Source organism: Gopherus evgoodei, chromosome 1 (assembly GCF_007399415.2).
Source record: "Gopherus evgoodei ecotype Sinaloan lineage chromosome 1, rGopEvg1_v1.p, whole genome shotgun sequence".
NCBI classification, from domain to species: Eukaryota; Metazoa; Chordata; order Testudines; family Testudinidae; genus Gopherus; species Gopherus evgoodei.
The window spans coordinates 202,195,076-202,216,261 of NC_044322.1; the positions used below are offsets into that span (position 1 = coordinate 202,195,076).

The 21,186-nt window shown below is 42.4% G+C and overlaps 1 protein-coding gene across 1 annotated transcript in view; it reads right to left on the bottom strand.

Moving 5' to 3' along the window:
• The window catches only part of ADGRG7 (adhesion G protein-coupled receptor G7), a 56,616-nt gene that overhangs the window by 6,577 nt on the left and 28,853 nt on the right, over positions 1 to 21,186 (bottom strand). The window contains exons 5-13 of the mRNA XM_030552573.1: positions 18,539 to 18,673; positions 17,551 to 17,657; positions 16,629 to 16,747; positions 16,425 to 16,530; positions 12,289 to 12,454; positions 6,925 to 7,077; positions 3,755 to 3,867; positions 1,498 to 1,826; positions 284 to 365 (exon numbers count right to left, since the gene is read on the bottom strand). Coding sequence (XP_030408433.1) covers positions 284 to 365; positions 1,498 to 1,826; positions 3,755 to 3,867; positions 6,925 to 7,077; positions 12,289 to 12,454; positions 16,425 to 16,530; positions 16,629 to 16,747; positions 17,551 to 17,657; positions 18,539 to 18,673 — 1,310 coding nt within the window. The remainder of the gene's footprint in view (positions 1 to 283; positions 366 to 1,497; positions 1,827 to 3,754; positions 3,868 to 6,924; positions 7,078 to 12,288; positions 12,455 to 16,424; positions 16,531 to 16,628; positions 16,748 to 17,550; positions 17,658 to 18,538; positions 18,674 to 21,186) is intronic.

Consider the following 21,186-nt stretch of genomic DNA (forward strand, 5'->3'; position numbering starts at 1 on the left):
CAGTTGCCACTGAAGTCAATGAGGAGTTGTGCATGAGCATTCAAGGCAAATTTTGGCCAGTGCCTTAATCAGCATTTGTGAACAAAGGACCAAAGCACAGGACCTTACTTAGGCAAAACTCCAGCTGAGTTTAACAAAGTTTTGCTTAGGTAAGGACTAAGAGGTTCAGGACTGGATTCATTAATTAGTTACAGTTACAACCATAGTAAATCCAGGGTAGCATTAATGCTACTGCGCATTAAAGATACAATAAAACAAGTGGTGTAATCATTCATTTACTTACAACTCTTCCTGTCGGTAGTTTAATTGCTTGCCCTGTCTGTAGGTAGCTCCAAGTGTTATAGCAACCACTACAGCAGGCACTCCTAATAGACATAAAGAGAGAGAGAGAGAGAGAGAGAGATCAGTAGTGTCTTGTTTAATTACCTAAGTCTAAATCACCCCCTTTTGCAGAAATACCCAAATAAGGGGGAAACTTACCTGCTAAAACCCTCAAGTCTTGTTAAGGCCCATTTTCTATCTGTCCTGCACTCAATTAAGGGGCAATAGTGGCTTTGAGGAAAAGGCAGGATTTGGGATTGAGTAGAGAAGTTATCTATGGGAAGCTCAGAGCCAAACCTTACTGCGTTTACCTGTGGAGCATTAGTTCCTGAGCATGCCTTCTAGAGGCTCCCCACATCCTGGCACCAAAGTAAACTCCTCTGCTGTGCTGCAGTTGGCTCTCTTACAGCAACTGTGCAATCTTAGCCCCTTTTCACTGTCCAGAACTATTTAGTAGATACCACAAGAAAGCTGTATCCCACATCAGCTGCATACTCAGTGAGGCAAAGACAACTAAGATATTCATGCACACTCTATTAGAATACTGTACTGAATGAAGCTGAGTCCGAGAGACTTCTGTCTTATTAAGTGGATACCCGCTGCCTTCCTCAGTTCTCCCAGTAGTTCCCCTTAATCTTGCAGCATTGCTGCTTATTGCTATGCTCTGAAGATGTGCTAAATGTTTATTACGTAGTAGTACATAATAAATAAAACAAGCCAATTTTTGCTTTTGGATGGATAAATGGCTCCTCTTGAAATCAATGGGAATCTCACATACTCTTCCAAGGGCAGAATTTGCCTCCAAGTATGCAATCATTTATCAGAAACAATTTTGTTTTAGGTGATAAAATATTTTTGAAGCCCTTAACTATTGCCAAAATTCTTATTGCATGCAGCAGACGGGAGTTGCTCTGACAATGAACATGCCATGTATATCCTATAATTCTACTGATCTCCATGTTAATGCAGTGACAGCAGACTGAGCTGCTAAACTGCAGGTGAATCAGTAAACGGACATAAAAAGTAACTGTAGGCTACCTGTTAAACCACATAACTGACCCAAAGAAACTGACTGTATTTCATTTTCTGTCTATTGGATTAGTATGTTTAAAACTTACACTTAATGCACTACTTATATTTTGAAAAGCCCTCTGCATGTGAGACTCTAATTCTTACCCCATCCAATTATGGACATGATTAAAGTGAAGTGTCCAGGAATGGGCCTCAGGGTTTTAAGCAGCAATAAGTACAAATGTGCAGAATTGAGCGCTGTCCACATAAATGTTGCCAACAAGAAATAGTGCAGCAAGACAGCCACAGCCGTACATGAGGCATTTTCAGGAGGATCTACCCGATCTGAGTCCAGTAAGGTGTTGTTGGTGGAAACAGCAACGTTATTCTTGGCATTTGGATTGTCAATTCCAGAGATGAAGATGATGTTGAAAATCAGCATTGATGTGCAGAGATTCACCAACATCCAGGTAACTGAGAATTTTCGTGTTTTCCTATTGGTTGGTAAGCACCATACATATTTGAGAAAAAAGTAGCAAAGCAAGAAAAGAAATTATGATACATTTCCCCCTTTCCTGCATCTCTTAACATGTTAGAAGTCAGCTAGGGGTGTGCAGCTTTTTTTAATACAAACCTTGGATTGACTGAGATTTACAAAGCCAAAAAAAGGCAATGAACATTTGGCAAAGAGTTCTACATGACTTTTATTTTCACACCTCTCTATCAAATTCACCTTGACTTCAGAGAGAACTGAGGGCACTCAATACCTTGCAGGACTGGGCCCTTAGTACAATATTTGGGACACATTTCCTTACTTTTCTGCTGTTTTCCAGGCTGGTTAGTCTCAGTGTAAGAGGGAGAAAACAGTGTAACCGAAATATTTCTAAACACTCTTAGAGGTCCAAGGAGCTGGGCACATCAACATATTTTATAAATGCATGTAAAAAACTCTCTCCTTCCTGGCATGGGTATAACTCCATTGACTTTGGTGGAATTACACCTGAACTGCACCAGCGTAATCAAGATCAGAACAACTCCCAGAAACAGACTTTGTCATTAACGTAAGATAGCTGCCATTATGTGAGTTGGAGTTTGGCTATTGCCTGAGAAAAGATCACATGATATTAACTAATACATTGATGTCTCAGGGGAGTTTTACAGAAGCCGTTGCACATTTAGAGCAAAATACATCATTCCATCATGTATCAAAACACATTAGGTCAAAACCTGAGGTCTTTACTTAGTCTTTAATCAGGCAAAAGTTCTAGGGAAGTCAATGAGAGTTTTGCATTGAGTAAGGACTTCAGAATTTGGCCCATATGGACTTGAGTGTTAAGACTAAAGTTTTGAAAATATTATCTCCTGAATGCAGTGATACCTTAAAACCAGAAGCTTCTAGCATTGTCTCTCAGTCTTTTTAATCCCGTAGAACCTTCTTTCCTAATACAAATTTCTATCCTGCATCAGTCTCTGTATCTATCATACTATTGTCTATACAATGAAATGTCATTTGTTACTTTTGATTGTCTTAAAAATAATTAAGTAAAATTAGTCAAAACTACATAGAATCCAAATGGACTCCTACTGACAGAGCCTGCTTCTGTGGATCCCTTTGAAGGATTGGGGCCTTAGGGTAAATTTTTGTTAGTCAAAGCGGGTTGGTAGTATTCAGTATCTCATAGGAAGGGCTCAGTACCTCACAGATTGGGCTGTGAGATACTCTTCAGAACTCTGTGGTGCCACTTCTCTTTGAATCTAAAGTATTTTCAAATATAAGTTGTCATAATGACTTTTTGTAATTAATTTTACTGCATTGTTATCCTCATATTTAAAAAAAGGAAACCACAGCAGAGAAAGGTTATGTGATTTGCTGAAGGTCACACAGCAAGAGAGTGGCACAGAAAGGACAACCCAAGCCTCCTGACTTCCAGTCCTTTGCTCTAACCGCTAGACAATACTGGTCCTTAGTCAGGGGCGGCTCTAGGCATTTTGCTGCCCCAAGCACAGCAGGCAGGTTGCCTTCGGTGGCTTGCCTGTGGAGGGTCTGCTGGTCCCATGGCTTCGGTGGACCTCCCTCCTGCGGGAGGTCCACTGAAGCCACGGGACCAGCGGACCCTCCGCAGGCAAGCCGCCGAAGGCAGCCTGCCTGCCACCCTCGTGGTGACCGGCAGAGTGCCCCCAGTGGCTTGCAGCCCCAGGCATGCGCTTGGCATGCTGGGGCCTGGAGCCGCCCCTGTCCTTAGAGTTACAACATATTTAACATATTGTTGATACTGTGCAATAGTAAGCTATTAAGACTATCTATCTATTTTATAAAGTGACTTCACTCACTTTTTTTCAGGCCATATTCAGAGTGGCATAATGTTAAATAAGCATAAAAATATTTTTGCAGATAATGACTATTTTATGTCTTTTCTCTTACCTGGTGAGAATTTGAAATAGAATGGTAATAACCAGACCAGCAATGGAGAATCCACTACCAATGTCTGAGACAATCTCTAGAGGTTTTGCGTATTTGTAATTGATCTTGAAGCTCTAGAAAATAATTTTTATTGATTATAAATAAGTTATTCAGCTAGTTGGGTGTGCATATTGTGGGGGAGATAATTTTCTCTCTAAAATGTATGTGGATGATTGGACATGGGAATAATAGTGGTTTTCTAATGTTATGGCTACTACTAGCCACGGCCAAAATTTGCAGGTCACACAAAATTAGTCAAAACCGGAGAAGTTTTTCCAGAACTTCAGAGGGGCCTAACAATGCTAAGTGAATGTATAATGCAATGGCAGATGAAATTCATTGTTAAGAAATGTAATATACCTTGAATTACTTATTTGAGTAATTTGAATTACTCATATACAATTCTGGATTCTAAATTAATTGTGACCTGTAGGGGGAAAAATCTGGGCAAGATTATGGACAGCAAATCAAAACCTGTCCTCTGTATGGTTACAGTAAAAGCAGCAAACAAAATGTTAGCATATATAATGTCTGATTCAGACAGGCCTGCCGACAGCAACTCTGGGCCCCAGGGCAGAACAGTCAATGGGTCCCCACGCATACACAAGCTGAGCCCGTGTGGACACGGTCTGCCTGACATTTGGGTGGTGCTATGCCTGTGCTGACTGGTGCTCAGCAAGCTGCTGGCTGCACTGCTGGGTGTGCTCTTCTGGTACAGCCAGGACTTCCACATGCCCACCTGGCAGGGGTGCCAACAATCTAATCTTGCAAATCCAAACACCTTTGCCCGCCCCTGTCCTGCCCCTTCCCTGAGACCATGCCCCATCCTACCCCTTCTGTGAGGCCCTGCCCCCTGCTCACTCCATTCCTCCTCCTTCCATCGCTCGCTGTCCCCCATCCTCACTTTCACCAAGCTGGGGCAGAGGGCTGGGGTGCATGAGAGGGTGCGGGATGCAGACTCTCGGAGGGAGTTTGGGTGTGGGAGGAGGTGTGGGGTGTGAGATCTGAAAGGGAGTTTGGGTGAGGGAGAGGGGACGGGCTCTGGGAGGGAGTTTGGGTGAGGGGAGTGCGGGGGTGGGCTTTGAGAGGGAGTTTGGGTGCCGGGCGGGTGCATGGTGTCTGCTCAAGGCTGGGGCAATGGGTTAGGGTGAAGGAGAGGATCAGGGGGTCAGCGCTTACTTTGGGGAGCTCTCAAAAGGTACCAGCTCACCCCTCTGGCAGTGGCTCCTAGGCGGGGGTCCAAGAGGGTTTCCACACACCACTGCCTGCAGGCACCACCCCTCCAGCAATGGGAGCTGTGGAGCTGGTACTCGGAGTGGGAACATCGTACAGAGGCCCCCTCCCCAGGGGCTGCAGAGACATGCCGGCTGCTTCCAGGAGCAGTCATGGCATGGAGCAAGGGTGGGCAGGAAGCCTGCCTTAGTCCTGCTGCGCTGCCGGGGGCCCTTGGGTCCTTTTAAATCACCCGGGCCCCTGGGCAATTGCCCCTTTCCCTCCTGCATCGGCGGGCCTGGGTACAGATAACATTGAAAATATTATAATGCCATTACATAATTCAAAGGTACACCCTTAAGGGCAAAACGGTTTTAATTTCTGGTCATCTTATCTCAGAAAGGATATAGTACATAAAGGCAATTGAGCGATGGGTGATGAAAATTATTAGAGGCATGGAAAGACTTGCCTATGAAGAAAGATTAAAAAGATTCGGGGTAAAATCCTGGCCTTGTTGAAAGCTGATTGCAAAACTCCCATTATTGACTTCCATGAGGCCAGGATTTCAACCTGGAACTCTTTTGTTTAGAGAAGATATGACAGAGATATACAGAATAACGAATGACATAGAGAAGCCATTAATTCTTAATTACTCTCTGGTTATTAAAACAAAGGGACAGTCCATGAAACTAAGAGGCAACAAATTTAAAATGAATAAAATATTTTTACCACAAAAAAATAAAGCTATTGAACTCATTAATACTAGATATAACCAAGGCTAAGAGCTTAGTAAACTTCCCCAAAAGGTTAGACATTTATATGGGTAATGAGAAAATTCAGTTATATAAGGTTGGATTTTTTTTTTATTTTTTTTTTTTTAGAAGGGATATAAACCTTCATGCCTCAGGACATAATCCAGCCTCTAACTAAAAGTGTAAAAGCAGCAAAGGGTCCGGTGGCACCTTATAGACTAACTGCCATATTAGAGCAGAGGTCGGCAACCTTTCAGAAGTGGTGTGCCAGGTCTTCATTTATTCACTCTAATTTAAGGTTTCGCATGCCAGTAATACATTTTAACATTTTAGAAGGTCTCTTTCTATAAGTCTATAATATATAACTAAACTATTGTTGTATGTAAAGTAAAAAAGGTTTCTAAAATGTTTAGGAAGCTTAATTTAAAATTAAATTAAAATGCAGAGCTACCCGGACCGGTGGCCAGGACCTGGGCAGTGTGAGTGCCACTGACAATCAACTCATGTGCCGCCTTTGGCACGTGTGCCATACATTGCCTACCCCTGTATTAGAGCATGAGCTTTTGTGGGTGAATACACACGTTGGATGCATCCGACGAAGTGGGTATTCACCCACAAAAGTTCATGTCCCAATACGTCTGTTAGTCTATAAGGTGCCACAGGACTCTTTGCTGCTTTTACAGATCCAGACTAACATAGTTACCCCTCTGATACTTAACTAAAAGTGATTAGGAAGAAATTTCCCTTATGGCAGGTTATTCTGTAATTGTCAACTAAAAATTTTCGTGCACCTCCCTTTCATCTGGTATTGGCCACTGTCAGGAACAAGATACTGGACTAGGTGAAACACTAGTCTGATATGTCAATCCCTATGCTCTCTCAAGCGTCACTTCTCCCATGATACCTATAAGAAATTGGTCAACTAGTAATCTCTACATAAAGGAGAAATTGAGGACAGGTGATCTTTTAAAAATCTTGATTGTATGGTTTTCTTTCTCCCTCCCCCACTCTTCTGTTGCTCCTCTCAGATTATTAGTTCTTTGGGGGCAGGGACTGCATCATCCTCTATGTTTGGAACAGGCCATATACTTAGGTTCTGCTATTATAAAGCCACCAACAACAGAGAAGAAAAGACAAATGATTTGCTGTTAAAAAACAATGTCCTACCATTAATACAGCAAAACTAGTAGTGTGATTACACCTGCATCTCAATTCTGATTTGTTTCCTTCTTTTGTGCAGCCTTTTGTGTCCCAGTCATTTGCATTGTAATCCCAAAAGACACATGCATAATCATGCAGCAGAATTTCCGATTTATTGTACTGTGGATCGGGAATACAAGAAGAAAAACTGGTAACAAACATTTTGCAAAGATACACCAATGAAACTGTGTTTGGCAAAGACTGTTCTTTCTGAAGGGAGAGCTGACACATATACTGAAACACTTGCAGAGTTTCCCGTCAATTTTGTGGGAGATCTTATGTTGAAGACAATTAGGCCTCATGAACTGACAATACACCTCAACTTTCCATTTGAGGGGTAAGAGGATAGTTCAGTCTCCATTTACATAGGGTGACCAGATGAGAGGAAGAAAATATCGGGACACATGAGGGAGGGAGGGTCCCGCCGGCGGAGAAGAAAAAAAAAGGCCGAGTGCTGCCAGCAGAGAGGAAAAAAAAAAAAAACCTGTGCTGCCGGCAGAGCAAAATATCGGGGCAAATTGTGTCACGACCAAACATTGATCAGGACGTGGGACAAACACCTAAATATCAGGACGTCCCGATTTTATCGGGACGTCTGGTCACCCTACACTTACATCATTGTTGAGATGTCAACAAGCTGCCAATTTGCTGAAATTGTTTTGGTAATTATGATAGAAACACATGTCCAGTGGGAATTGGACAGAGGCCAGCTTGTTTCACATATGCCAAACAGCAATCATCAGATAATAGTAATACTCAAATTCTGCCAAAGTGAATTGAGTTTGCACTAAAACCAAGAGGTAGAAACTTCTGCATTCCACTGGCAATCCTACTCCTCTCCTCCAAATATGACTGTTTAATACTTTTAATAAACAAAGCATGCAATTTTACATTTTCATAACATCTGTAGAAATTTGCAATTAAAACAGCCCTTTGCATTATTTGTGTATGATAGATGGACTTCAAATATATACAGAGGAATTGAAATGCTCACATGAAATAAAGTATTATGCAGCTGTATTGCAAAAAACAAACTGAAATTAAAGATAGGGCTTAATTCACTGTAATCAGTATGAGTGATACTTATTTTCCAATCCACCCAGTTTTATCATAATTCATAGTGAAACTTGATCCATCACATTAATGGGTTTGATCCTCCAAATCTTAGCCACATGATAAGAAAGGCTTGTAGGAAGAGGCCAAATGATACCTTCCAGAAAAAAAATGCATGTGATGTTGGCAGACGAGGTGCCAGCTCACGCCAACATCCCAGGCCTTACTGAATGCTTAAAATGCATAGCTGGATGCCAGGCCAATTCACTTGTGTTTTAGTGTAAATCAAAGTGATTATTAAATCTATAGGAATGCATTTGGTGTTTAAACTTCATGAAAAATAATGGGATGCTGCATGCATTTTTTCACTGTTTTGTATTCTGTTATAATGTAATACCAAACATTTATATTGAAGAAGCCTTGTGTAATGCAAATAAAGAACTTTAACTGGAAATCACTAATTCCTGTGCATTTGTAGACAAGTGGTCATTGTGTACGATGATCAGAGATCAAAGACTCTAAAATGCATTCCTTTCTCAGCCAGTCAAAGAAAAAGCCCATGTGGGTAAGGACCCTGTCAGCTTGTTTTCTGTGAGAAGAAGACATAAGTATGGACAGAAAGAAGAATTCTTCATCTCTGGACTATTTGGATTCTAACAGAGCAGAATAACTGAATGAGAAGACAAAGATCCCCAGAGTTACCCTGGGTAGCCCTTAGATACTTTAGGGAAACTGGCAGATTACTACATCTCTGCTAGTATTTGGAAGTATAAACCAGATGTCTCAAACTCAAATGACCACTCCCAGCATCTCCCATTGGCCAGGAACAGGGAACCACGGCCAATGGGAGCTGCTGGGGACGGTGCCTGAAGCAACATCAACACACACCCCTGTGCCTCTCTTCCCCCATGTTCTTTCCACTTCACGGAGCAGCGAGGGAGCAGGGCAGGCAGGCAGGGAGTCTGCCCTGCCCCCGGTGCATGTGGGGCCAGAGCCGCTCTAGGTAAACGCTAGGGGAAGGTTGGGGGAGCTCGCGGGTTGCAGCAAATAACCTCGTGCCGCGTGTTTGAGACCCCTGTTATAGACTATGACTCATCTATATGTATATTTTACCTGTTTTAACGTCTCAATAACTCTTATTTGTTTTTCCTAGCTAATAAGACTTTAGTTAGTTTACTATAGAATTGGCTATCAGTCTTGTCTTTGGTATGAGATCTAGGATGCAAATCGCCCTGGGTGAGAGACTGGTCTCTGGGGACTGAGTGAAACCTGGTGTTTTGTGATTTTCGGTGTAAGCAACCATTTATCACATAGTCCAGCTTGCCTGGGTGGCAAGATAGATTGGAGTGTCTATAGGGACTTTTTGTGACTCCACTGGAAGACTATTGTAGTACTTTGGAAGTTCACATTTGGTACTGGGTTGGTGAAGTTTAAGTACAGAACACACCACCAATTTGGCGTGTCTGCCCTGAGGTAGGCACTCATGGTCCTGAGCCACTCCAGACAGTGTGACAATGCAATTTAAAAATTCAGAAATCTTGATCAAATAGGAAATTCACACAGACGACTGCATGCAAGAGGTAATAAACATATGGAAAAAGTTTGGGGAGAAGACAATTGAGGCAAAACATGCAGCTATTTCAAGAGGCACCTGGAGTTATCTCTGAAGAAGGCAGAGTTTAAGGGCTGTGGTAAAAAAAAGCAAGTAGAATTCAGGTAACACCCAAAAGCAAATAGGCATGTTGGGCTACATTTGGTATGTTATCCTTTTCCTGTTCCCAGAATTTATTATATTCTTATTATATGTCCTGTAGGGAAATGACTATTTTTGTCCCTCTCAAATTTCTGATTTAGGCTCTGGTCTATACTTACGGAGTTTTACCAGCAGAACTATGTCAGTTAAGGATGTGATTTTTTTGCTAACATAGTGATGCCAGTAAAAGCTGAGTGTAGATGCAGTTATGCTAGTATACACAGCTTATCAATGTGCCCCTGTTCAGCTACCTGAGAAACATATCTAAGAGGACCTAGACCGCTCTCTGTCTGTTGAATAAGTCACAAAAGCCATTAAACAACTAAACTCTGGGAAAGCATCCAAAAAGGATGGAATCCCAACAGAACTGTACAAAGCAGCAGACCCAAAGGCTATCGAGGTGCTCCAGAACATCTTAAGCATTATCTAGGAGGAAGAAGAAATGCCACAAGACTTCAAGGATACTACCATTGTATCACTGTTCAAAAACAAAGGCAGCAAAGCTGACTGTGGAAACTACAAAGGCATTACTCTCTTCTGTACAGCAAGGCAAATAGTTGCTCGCATTCTACTGAAGAGACTCTTTGCAAATATATCTCAGGAGAATTTGCCATAAGTGCAGTGTGGTTTTAGACCTGGTCATAGCTCTATGGACTTATTCTTGTTGTAAGGCAGGCCCAGGAAAAATGTTCAGAGCAGAACATGGACCTGTATGCAGTCTTCATCGACTTGACTAAAGCCTTTGATATGGTCAGAGAGGGTCTATGAGCTTTTCTGCATAAACTGGGCTGCCCAAGAAGGACCAGTTCCATGATCACATGACAGGGAAAGTGCTCTCCAATGATGACTCTTCTGACACATTCAAAATCTCAAATGGAGTAAAGCAAAGCTGTGTTCATCTTGTACTTTACTTGCATCCTCTGCCATGCCACAAAGGACTTGGCTCAGGGGATATACATCCGCTACTGACTCAATGGCTCCCTCTTTGATCTTCAAAGATTAAACACTAAGACCAAGACATTGGAGAGACTTCTCATTGAAGCACTCTTTGTAGATAACTGCCCTGATGGCCCACAGACATAATGACCTTCAGGTAATCGCTGACAGATTTTCTGAAGCATCCCAACTCTTTGGCCTCACCATTAGTCTCGATAAGACAGAGGTTTTGTTCCAACGCACCTCATTCCAATGCCCCAGTGCCAGCCATCTCCATTCAAGGCACAAAGTTGAAAAATGTGGATCAGTTCAGGTATCTGGGCAGTACCATCTTCAGTGATGGTTTCCTTGACAATGAAATTATCTTTAGAATAGTAAAGCTAGCCAAGCCCTGGGCCAACTTCGAACAAGAGTCCTCAATCAATATAACATCCATCTCTACCAAACCGAAGCTCTATAGTGTAGTGGTCCTAACATCTCTCCTGTACAGTTCCGAGACATGGACTCTCTACAGACAGCATATTAAACAGCTTGAGCAATTTCACATGCGCTCCCTCCACTCAATAATGAGCATTTGCTGGCATGTCAGAGTGACCAATATTAAGGTCCTTGAGAGAGCAAACATAACAAGCAACAAGGAAAAGTTGTTAAGAGTGCAACTTCGGTGGACTGGACATCTCATCAGACTGAAAAACCACCCCCTCCCAAAACAGATCTTGTATGAGGAGCTGAGACAAGGCAAAAGAAAGAAGGGTCATCTGTACAAGTGCTTCAAAGACAGCCTGAAGAGCAGTCTCCAGTGGGCTGGCATTAGCCCCAAAGAACTTGAGCAAATGACTCAGAACAGGACTCACTGGCGGTCTCTGACAAGATCAGCATGCAACAATTTCAAGAGGGATTGACACAATCATCTCCAGGCTGCATGTGAAAGGTGCCATAGAGCTACATCATCAAACGTCATGGGTACGGCCTTCCCATACCCTCAGTGCAGCTGATTCTCTGCATCGGGTTCGGACTTCACAGTCATATGCATAGCCAGAGATGAGATTTGTAACATCATCATCATTGTTACCGACGGACTACCAACACCACCAGTGTAAGGCATTTTATACAAGTATAGTTTATTTCACTTTGCCTAACTGGAAAAGGCTATGCCAGTATAAGCACTTTTATATCAGTATACATTACTCAGCTTTGCCGTTTTAACTATACCAGCATAGTTAAAGCAGCTGAACTTTTAAGTGTAGACAAGTCATCTTCTGTCTGGGTGGCTTCCCTCCCAAGCCAATAACTGAATCATGATAGAATTATGTTGTCCTTTTGAAGACAAAAAAAGAATAAAGGTAAACAAAGCCCTAGAGCCTTTTAAAAACTGTAAAACCTATGAATACAGCTACGACGTTGAGGGGATAGAGAACATCATTTACTATGTTTGCATAGTGCCTACCACGAGGGGGCCCAATCTGGTTGTGGCCAGTAGGTGCTATGGCAATTTAAATGGTAAATAGAAAATGTTGCTGTCGCAGCATCAATTATGTAACATTCTCTAGAACACCCTTTCTCTCAATTCTACTTATAAGAGGATTCACCTTTGGGCTGAAGACTATTTTAACATCATTGACTGTTGCATTAGCAACACGGCCAGAGATAATTTGTTTAGTATGATTAAAATGAGTCTTGTAACTTTCTGATTGAAAAAATTTGTCATTCTGATACAAAACAAAGCCAATACTTCCATTTCCAGGTGAACCTACATTGGGCAAAGAGAAAAGAGATGTAGGTCATAGATACTAATGGAACAGATTATTATAGGAGGAGCTGATAGCAACTCCTATATTTAGCTTGCCTAACACTTCCATTGTAAAAGATCCTTTGAGAAGCTCTTAAACCTCCATTATACACAGCATCCCTTAATATTAGTCAGGGAAACCCTTTGAGCTATGGAAGTACCTTTTCCTCTGTCCCATGAGATTCTAGTCAGCTTTTGCTGAGACATTAACTGTTAAAAAAAAAATCACTGTTTCCTTTCGCAGAGTTGCATGCCCTAGAGCAATTTTGGCAGTCTGCAAGAAATAACTCCATGCATGAACATTCTCAATTGCCAGGTTCACAACGATGACAAAGACACAGCAATAGAATCAGACACAGAGCTGGGAATACGTGAAAGCTGCCAGAGCAGCTATAGGGATGAGGCAGAAGAGATCCTGGCCTCTTTCCCTCAGACCAAGCACATGGCCTCAGTGGGTCATGCACTACATGGGACAGGAACTGGCATAGATGGCTCTGCCCCCAACATACACCTTCTTTGCACAGCATCTGGCCCCAGCAGCTTATTCCCATCTTCTGGAGATACCTCATGGAGCAGGTGCTCACCCAAGAGCTAAGCAAGGCTGAGCTCCATCCCTCTGCTCCCAATACAGCACATTCACCCAGTGGTCCATCCTGCCCCTCTGGGATAACAGCCTTCTCTTTCTGCCAGCTAATATAGTTAAACCTGTACCTCAAGAACTCCTGTTGCAATCTGTGCTGCAGTGCAGAAGGCTCAGGGTGGGGGTTTTTACAGTTGCACATAGCAGAATTTGTATTTACTTTTTCAATTTAAGAAAACCTAGGAAATTACATACAAAAAACTACTTTAAAAAGGCTTTTTATAATGTATTAACCTAAACAACAAATTCAAGTCATAATATTGACAAAAATAGAGAAAAATATTGCAAACAAAGAGGAAAACGCTAAAATATCAGTCTGCAGACTGCATCTCCTTTAGGATGCAGAAGGTGGAGCAGAACTGCAGAATCGTCTCTCTTACGGTGAATGAGACTGTGAAAATAATAATAAGAGCTACAGAGCAATTAGATCACCCTGGTTTAGAGCCTTCCAGTGTATTTAATTATTCGTACAGCACCTTTTACTACTATCAAATCAATGAATAAGCAAATAAGCAGACATGACATTACAGGAGTTAAGAGACAGATAGACATCAGTGAAAATAACTTCCAAGAATGGAATTATTTAAAAAAAACTGTAGACTTGCAATGAAGATGAGGAAAGACAGTAGCTATCTTAACCAGTTCTCCAGGGTTTATTGTTTTCTTCCACCACAAAAAGAGCAGAAGTTGTATTTTTTTTAGCCTAGATGATTTCATTCAGATAAAAGAAAACAACAAGGAAAGAGAGAACAAATATAAAGTCTGCATGTGAAGGAGAACACAGTAGCTCAATCTGTAACATTCTGCAACTGAAATTACATTAAGAACAGTTAAAAGAATGTTATTATTTAGGTTACAAAGTTAAGCACTTGAAAATTAGGAAATGCCAGATTTATGTTTGATAAAGACAACTTTAATATTGTCCTTTTGTGCATCCTCCCTGTTCGCTGAATGAGGCAGGCGTCCTGTGGAAAAAAATGGTTTGCAATTATGAAATTAATCATGAACTAATCAAATTGTAATAATGAAATTAAAGTTTGTACCATAATAAATATGCACAGAATTAAAAATTAAGGTTACACAGGAAATTGTCTGTCTGGCATTTCCTAACGTTTGAGTGCTTGACTTTGAAACAAAACACCATGCTTTTATGTGCGACTGCGACAATCATGCATCATTTGAAACTTGACTGTCCTGTACCACAGCACAGACTTCTACACCGTTGGAGCTACCAGGCTAAAACAGCCTTCTATTGCTATTACCTATGTAAATCCCCAGGGGAGGGAATAGGCTGCCTCTCCCATATCACCCTTACAGCTGCTCCAGCACCGCCCAGGTGTTCCCACGTACTGCATGTGTGTGCTAATGCTGATGCTTTGGGAGCAGCAGAGGCCTAGCACTTTAGAATGTTCATGTCACCATTATTTTGGCAAGTTGTCATAATTTCCCTGAGGAACATAAGGGAAGAGTCAGTTTTCAAACATGTGTACCTCAGCAAAACGTGAACAGATTTTCACAGGAATAAGAAAAGACATTTCTCTCTAGTTCCAGGCATTTCCCATTGCCATATTTCAGAAGCCTGCTGCAAACAATTGAGGTGTTAGAACTTGTTTTTAAAAAAGAGGTCTTAAGGAATTTTATAAAGGAAAATGTTAGGCAAGCTAAATATAGGGGTCACTCCCAGTTTAATGAAACATAAAGTGGCCACTGTCCCTGCAACAGACAAGCAGACTACTCAATATTTAAAGATGGAGTACACCAAAAACAAAATGACCTCTTTAAAATTTAACAAGTTTTCTTATAATTTAAAAAAGAATCAGACTAGTGACAAACTGAAGTTAGAGACTTCCTCATGTCAGAAATTAATTACTTCTCTGTAGCAGAAAATAATTACTGGTAGTTATCTGTATCTACCAATCACCTACTGCATATTTGCAAAACTTCTCAAATAGTTCTTGAAGCATTTTGGATGTTTTAAAGGTAATTAATTTTTTTGGGGGGTGGGGGTACATAAATGTCCTGAACACTTTTGGGGTGGAGTGAAGACTGTTCTATTAATCATACTGCATTAAATATCAATTGCACAATTTGGCCTAATATGCCAAATATATTATATATAAAGAGTTCAGAAAATTGTATTTTTTCTGCTTAGCCAATTGCGTGTTCCTCTTTTTCTGGTGCTCAAGTTGAGATCCTGGGGTCCGATTTGCAGAAGTGCTGAGGACTCAGAGCTGCAAATTAAATTAATCGACACTGTGCTTTGAACTACGAAGTGTTATATTACACAATTTACTCTGAAAAATCAGGTCCCGTGCACCAAAAATTAGGCACCAAAAATGAGTGGAATTTTGACAGTAATCTCTCTGTGCCTCGATTCCCCATCTGTAAAATGGGGATAAGAATAGCCCTTTACCTCACAGGCATATTGTGAAAGTAAAGTAGTATTTCTCAAGTGCGCAGATACCATCGTGACTGGTATCATAAAAAAACCCATAAGGAAATTACTACTCAGAGAAAAGTTTGCATAATAGTGTGTAGTAAATAAGGCATCAGACCACACATGTTGAATAATGAGGAAAAAACAAAATATTGAATAGCTGCTCATTCGGTGAGCGCGATCCATCCCACGTACTGAATGATGCAGAAGTCCTGTGGAAAAAATAGTATGATATACCACAATCATAGACTATATCCTAATGCATACACACAAGAAGGCTAAATTAAGGTTGCATAGTTGACCTTTGAGTGCTCAACTTTGCAACGTTAATGTTCATTTAACGTAGTGTTTGGATGTAATTTTATATTTATTGTCTGCTTGTTTGCACCACTACCCTATACTACAGGAATGATTCAGAGCTGCTCTGTTGTGTGTAGGTTGCTAGCAGCTGGCATATAAAGAGGAAATATACCTCTATCCTTTGATAGCCAAAAGAGATTTTCTTTGTAAGCTTACACGGTAGTAGTGTATAGTTTTGGAGTAGAAATTTTTAGTCCAACCTCTAATGGAGATGTGTCATTTCGTGATTCACTTTGGAGACTGTAGCTCTGTAACCACACATTCATTACAGTTATAATATAAAAACAACTCAGGCCACGTTACAGATAAGTCAGCAGTGATTCACAAATAAGGTCACACAGTTACCTTTGTCATGTACACTTCTTGTTCTATGATATGTGCCCTAATATATGTACATAAAAACGACATATTTTCAAAGATTTAAGTCAAAGGACTGTGAGAACACTTTTGTGCAGAATTTGCCCAGCACCAGTTTTTGGGGAAGAGAAGAGTGTACTTACTGTTGTTTTTTGTAATGCTGATCTGTATTTTAACTTCTGTATTGCTGGTAGTGTTAAAGTCATTTTCAGATACCTGAATATTTTCAGACTGTAATCTTCCTGATACTGTGTAGGCAAAAATCACCAAAGAATTTGTACAAATTGTCAGAATTTGTAAAAATTTGTTCATTGTCCTTATTATTCCCACAAAGCAAATAATTTACCTGTCTGTGCAGAGAAAAAAGCTGTAGTTGAATTTGACTTCAATGAAATGTTCTGAACTGCAATATTGGGCTGAATAGCAGAGCCATCCAAAGAGAAATTTTCCAGTGTCTGTGTGAGGCTGCATTGAAGTAAGGAATGGTGTAAATGTCTTATCACTGTAAAGTATATCAGAATATAGAACTAATGTCTGCCCTCCCTCAGTGACTTCAAATTTGTTCCATAGAGTGTAGGACAGGGTAGAATTTGGCCAAAAATCTATTATTCTAAGGGCCAAATCCCATTACTGTTGAAGTCAACAGGAGATTTACCTTTGACTTCAGTGAAACTAGGATTTGGCCTTTTACGCATCAAGGAGGAAAATCTAGAATATTGCTACAATTTAATAGTTGGTTAGATAACTGGGAGATTTTTTCCTAAGTGTATTAATGTGTTCAGGAACCTGCTCCTTTAAGGAGACAGTTTACTAGCATGCTAGTAACTCTCCTTTTCCATTCTCTGGATATCCTACTAGTAATAATAATACTTCACACTTCTATGATTCCTTTCATACAAGATCCTCTATGTGTTTATTAATATTCATTAAGCTTCACATCACACCAGGAGGTAGGGTAAGAACTCCTATTCCCATTATACAGACAGGGAAAGCGAGGCACTGGTTAATTGACTGGCCCAAGGTGACACAGCAAATCAGTGGTAAAGCTGGGAACTGAATGCAGGTAACCTGACTTGTCATCCCCAACTCTAGACCTCACTATCTCCAGATTAGGAAAACTGGGCAAACTTCATTCATCTCTGGGGTAACTTCTGAATCAGTGGAGTTACCCTGGAGATTAATTTGTCCCACTGTGTTCCATTTTTAATCTTAAATGGACAGACATGTTTAGTTTTACCAAATGTAATAGAAACAGAAATTGTAATTACCTTTCTGTAATATTAGTAAAGTCCTTGTCTGTAAAGTTGAATTCACTCACTCTGGCATCCAAAAGTTGGCTAACTATAGCCACTGCAGCCATTGTAGCAGTAGCCTCCTGACAAACAGAAAAGAGGGAAATATTCAGTAGGAATGGTATACGAACTCACTTCTTTTAATACGCTGTATTGTGATAGAATAGTTTGTTAATACTTGCCTTAATCAAAAGGAAATAGAATAACCCTCTTCTCCCCAGCCCTGTCTGCCTCGCCTTCCATCCCTTCCCTTTTCTTTCCATTTAGATGATCCTCTTCTAAATAAATTCCCCCAAAACAACAAACAAACAAACAAACAAACTCATAATGTGGAACTAACATAACTTGTAGTGACATTTTGCTTATATGTTATACCCCTTCCCCACCTTGTGTGTTGTGTCTATCCTGTCTATTTAGATGGTAATCTCTTCAGGACTGGGACCATTTACTACTCTGGCGTGTCCAGTGCTAGCACAATGGGACCCCACTCTTGGTTGGCCATTAGAGACTACCATAATAAACCTATTAAATAAAAATTTAAAATAAAAATGAGCTATTACTGGAAAAAAAGGCTTTCAGCCAACAGATGCATAGGCACTTCACATTATTCAAATGTAGATAGGCAAAAAAATAAGGTTAATGTAGTTTGTCAGGTTCAGTTGATGCCAATATTTGAATTTCAAATGCACAAAATATAAAGTGACTGATAGAGGTGAATCCTCCATGTTGTCCCAGAAACTGAGATAGGGACACTCCACTAAGATGCTTGAGATCTGAACTCAGATCCACTGTTTAATAGTTCAATGTATTGCAACTAAATTAGACACTTGGGTTTTGTTGCAGTTTTTTATTAAGTGAAACTGAAAAGACTGATTTCTGTGAGGCAAGGAAAAGTGTCCCAAACATCCTGCTATATCTCATTAAGCCATAAAACAAAATATTTTTTAGTCTTGGTGAATCTCACCTTAGAATAATTTTTCAGAATCTGGTCTGCAATATCAGCAGCAGTAGAGATGTTCTCAGTGGTCAATTTCTCCGGCACAGAAGTAAGGATCTGGGTATTACTGGCAATGGACGAAATGTTATCTGTACTGCGTAACTGTTAGAAAAATGGTATATCACAAAAGAAAATATGAGAGAAAACAGTGGCCAATTGTATACCCATTCTCTAATGAAATAAAAGAATAGCAGGTTCACAGCCAAATTATTTGCTGCTATAAACTGACACAGCTCCTATTAACTCAATAGATCTGTGCCAGCTTATAACAGCATGTAGAGAATTTGGCCCACTATACACAATCACTTCTCCCACTCATAGAAATACAATAAAATATTGTCTAGATGACTAAGGGTACGTTTACACTGCAATAAAAGGCCCAGGGCTGGCCTGGGTTAGCTGACGTGAGGTGGGTGGGTGGGGATTTGGCTGTGGAGCTGTAAAATTACTGAGTAGATGTTTGGACTTGGGCTGGAGCCCAGGTTCTGAGAACTTGCGGGGGGGGGGGGTTTATCATTGTAGACCTATCCTGAGCTTCTGAATCCATGGACTTCTGTAGCCCCTTCCACTCACAATGTGTGCTACATAAACAGAATTAGATTTGAAATTACTTTAAAAAGCCACCAGAAGAACAAAGGAAACGCCATACTAGAGTAGCCTAGTCCTTCTCTAAGTAGTTCTAGTATGACTGATAAAACTTTAAATGATAAAGCTTGAGTGAAACTCTGAGGCCATGGCTACACTAGAGAGTTGCAGCGCTGGTGAGGGGGTTACAGCACTGCAACTTAGGATGTGGCCACATTTGCAAAGCACGGCCAGCGCTGCAACTCCCTGGTTGCAGCGCTGGCTGTACACCCGGTCGAGCCTCGGGTGTAGCGATTCCAGTGCTGGTGATCCAGCGCTGGTCAGCAAGTGTGGACCCCACCAGCGCTTTTATTGACCTCTGGGGTATAAGGATGTATCCCAGCATACCTTTTAAGCCTCTGGTAATCCTGCACACTCCACTGCCCTGGGCTCAGCTGACCCCACCTTTAAATGCCCCGGGAATTTTAAAAATCCCCTTCCTGTTTGCTCAGCCAGGTGTGGAGTGCAATCAATCATTCAATCAATCAGCGACCATGCCTCCATGCCCCAGACGAGCCCCAGCATGGAACAGTTCCGAGCTGCAGGACCTCATCAGTGTTTGGGGTAAGGAAGCTGTGCAAGCACAGCTGCGCTCCAGCCGGAGAAATTATGATACCTATGGGCAGATATCACAGTCCTTGCTGATAAGAGGCCGTGAACGGGATGCGTTGCAGTGCAGGGTAAAAATTAAGGAGCTGCGCAGTGCTTACTGCAAAGCCTGTGAGGGAAATCGCCGCTCAGGAGCTGCCCCCACGACCTGCCGTTTTTACAAGGAGCTGGATGCCATACTTGGGTGTGACCCCACTGCCAATCCTAGGAGCACGATGGAGAGTTCAGAGCAGGGAGAAGTGGGGGAGGGTGTAGAGGAAGCCGAGAGTGAGGTTACTGGGGTGGAGGGAGACACCCCGGAGTCCCAGGAGGCATGCAGCCAGGAGCTCTTCTCAAGCCAGGAGGAGGCTAGCCAGTTGTAGCAGCGGGAAGTTGCTGGTGAAGAAGAAGCAGAGGAGCGTGCTCGGGGTAAGCAGATTTTTATGTTTTGGGAGAGGACGGTTTGGGTTATGGCTGCCTGCATGCCTGCCTAAACGTGGAATAACCCATTGATTTGCTCTATCACACCTCGGTAATCTCTTGAAAAGTTGCAGCCAGAGCGTGGGCAATGTGCTTTCTCAAGTTTATCAGGGGAGCCACCGTGGTCCTTGTCCCAGTCAGGCTAACTCGTCCGATCCACTGTGCAGCGAGGGGTGGGGGGACCATGGCTGCACACAGGCAAGCTGCATAGGGGCCAGGGCGGAATCCACATTGCTGTAGAAGACCCTCCCTCTCTTCCCAGGTAACACGCAGCAGTGATATATCTGGCAGTAGGAAACCCTGTTGAGAATTTAGGGATACTTCAGTGCAGGGCGCCAGGTTCGCGGTCCCCCCCCCTTCCAGCAGGTCGCGAGCACCGCGTTGCGTTCCGGTCTCCCCCCCACCTTCCAGCAGGTAGCCAGCACCGCGGTGCATTCCGGTCTCCCCACCCCCCTTGCAGCAGGTCGCCAGCACCACGGTGCGTTCCGGTCTCCCCACCCACCTTGCAGCAGGTCGCCAGCACCGCGGTGCGTTCCGGTCTCCCCAATCCCTTCCAGCAGGTAGCCAGCACCACTGTGCGTTCCGGTCTCCCCAATCCCTCCCAGCAGGTCGCCAGCACCGCGGTGCGTTCTGATCTCCTCACCCCCCTTCCAGCAGGTCGCCAGCACCGCGGTGCGTTCCGGTCTCCCCACCCCCCTTCCAGCAGGTCGCCAGCACCGCGGTGCATTCCGATCTCCCCACCCCCCTTCTAGCAGGTCGCCAGCACCGCTGTGCGTTCTACCCTCCCCCCAGCAGCCCAGCAGTTCCGCGGAACGTCCCCCCCCCCGCCAGCAGCTCGCCAGCTTCATGTTCCCTACTGTCCCCTGTGCAGGCCACCAGCTACCTCCTCTACCCAGTGCAGATAAACCCCAGTGAGCCATCAG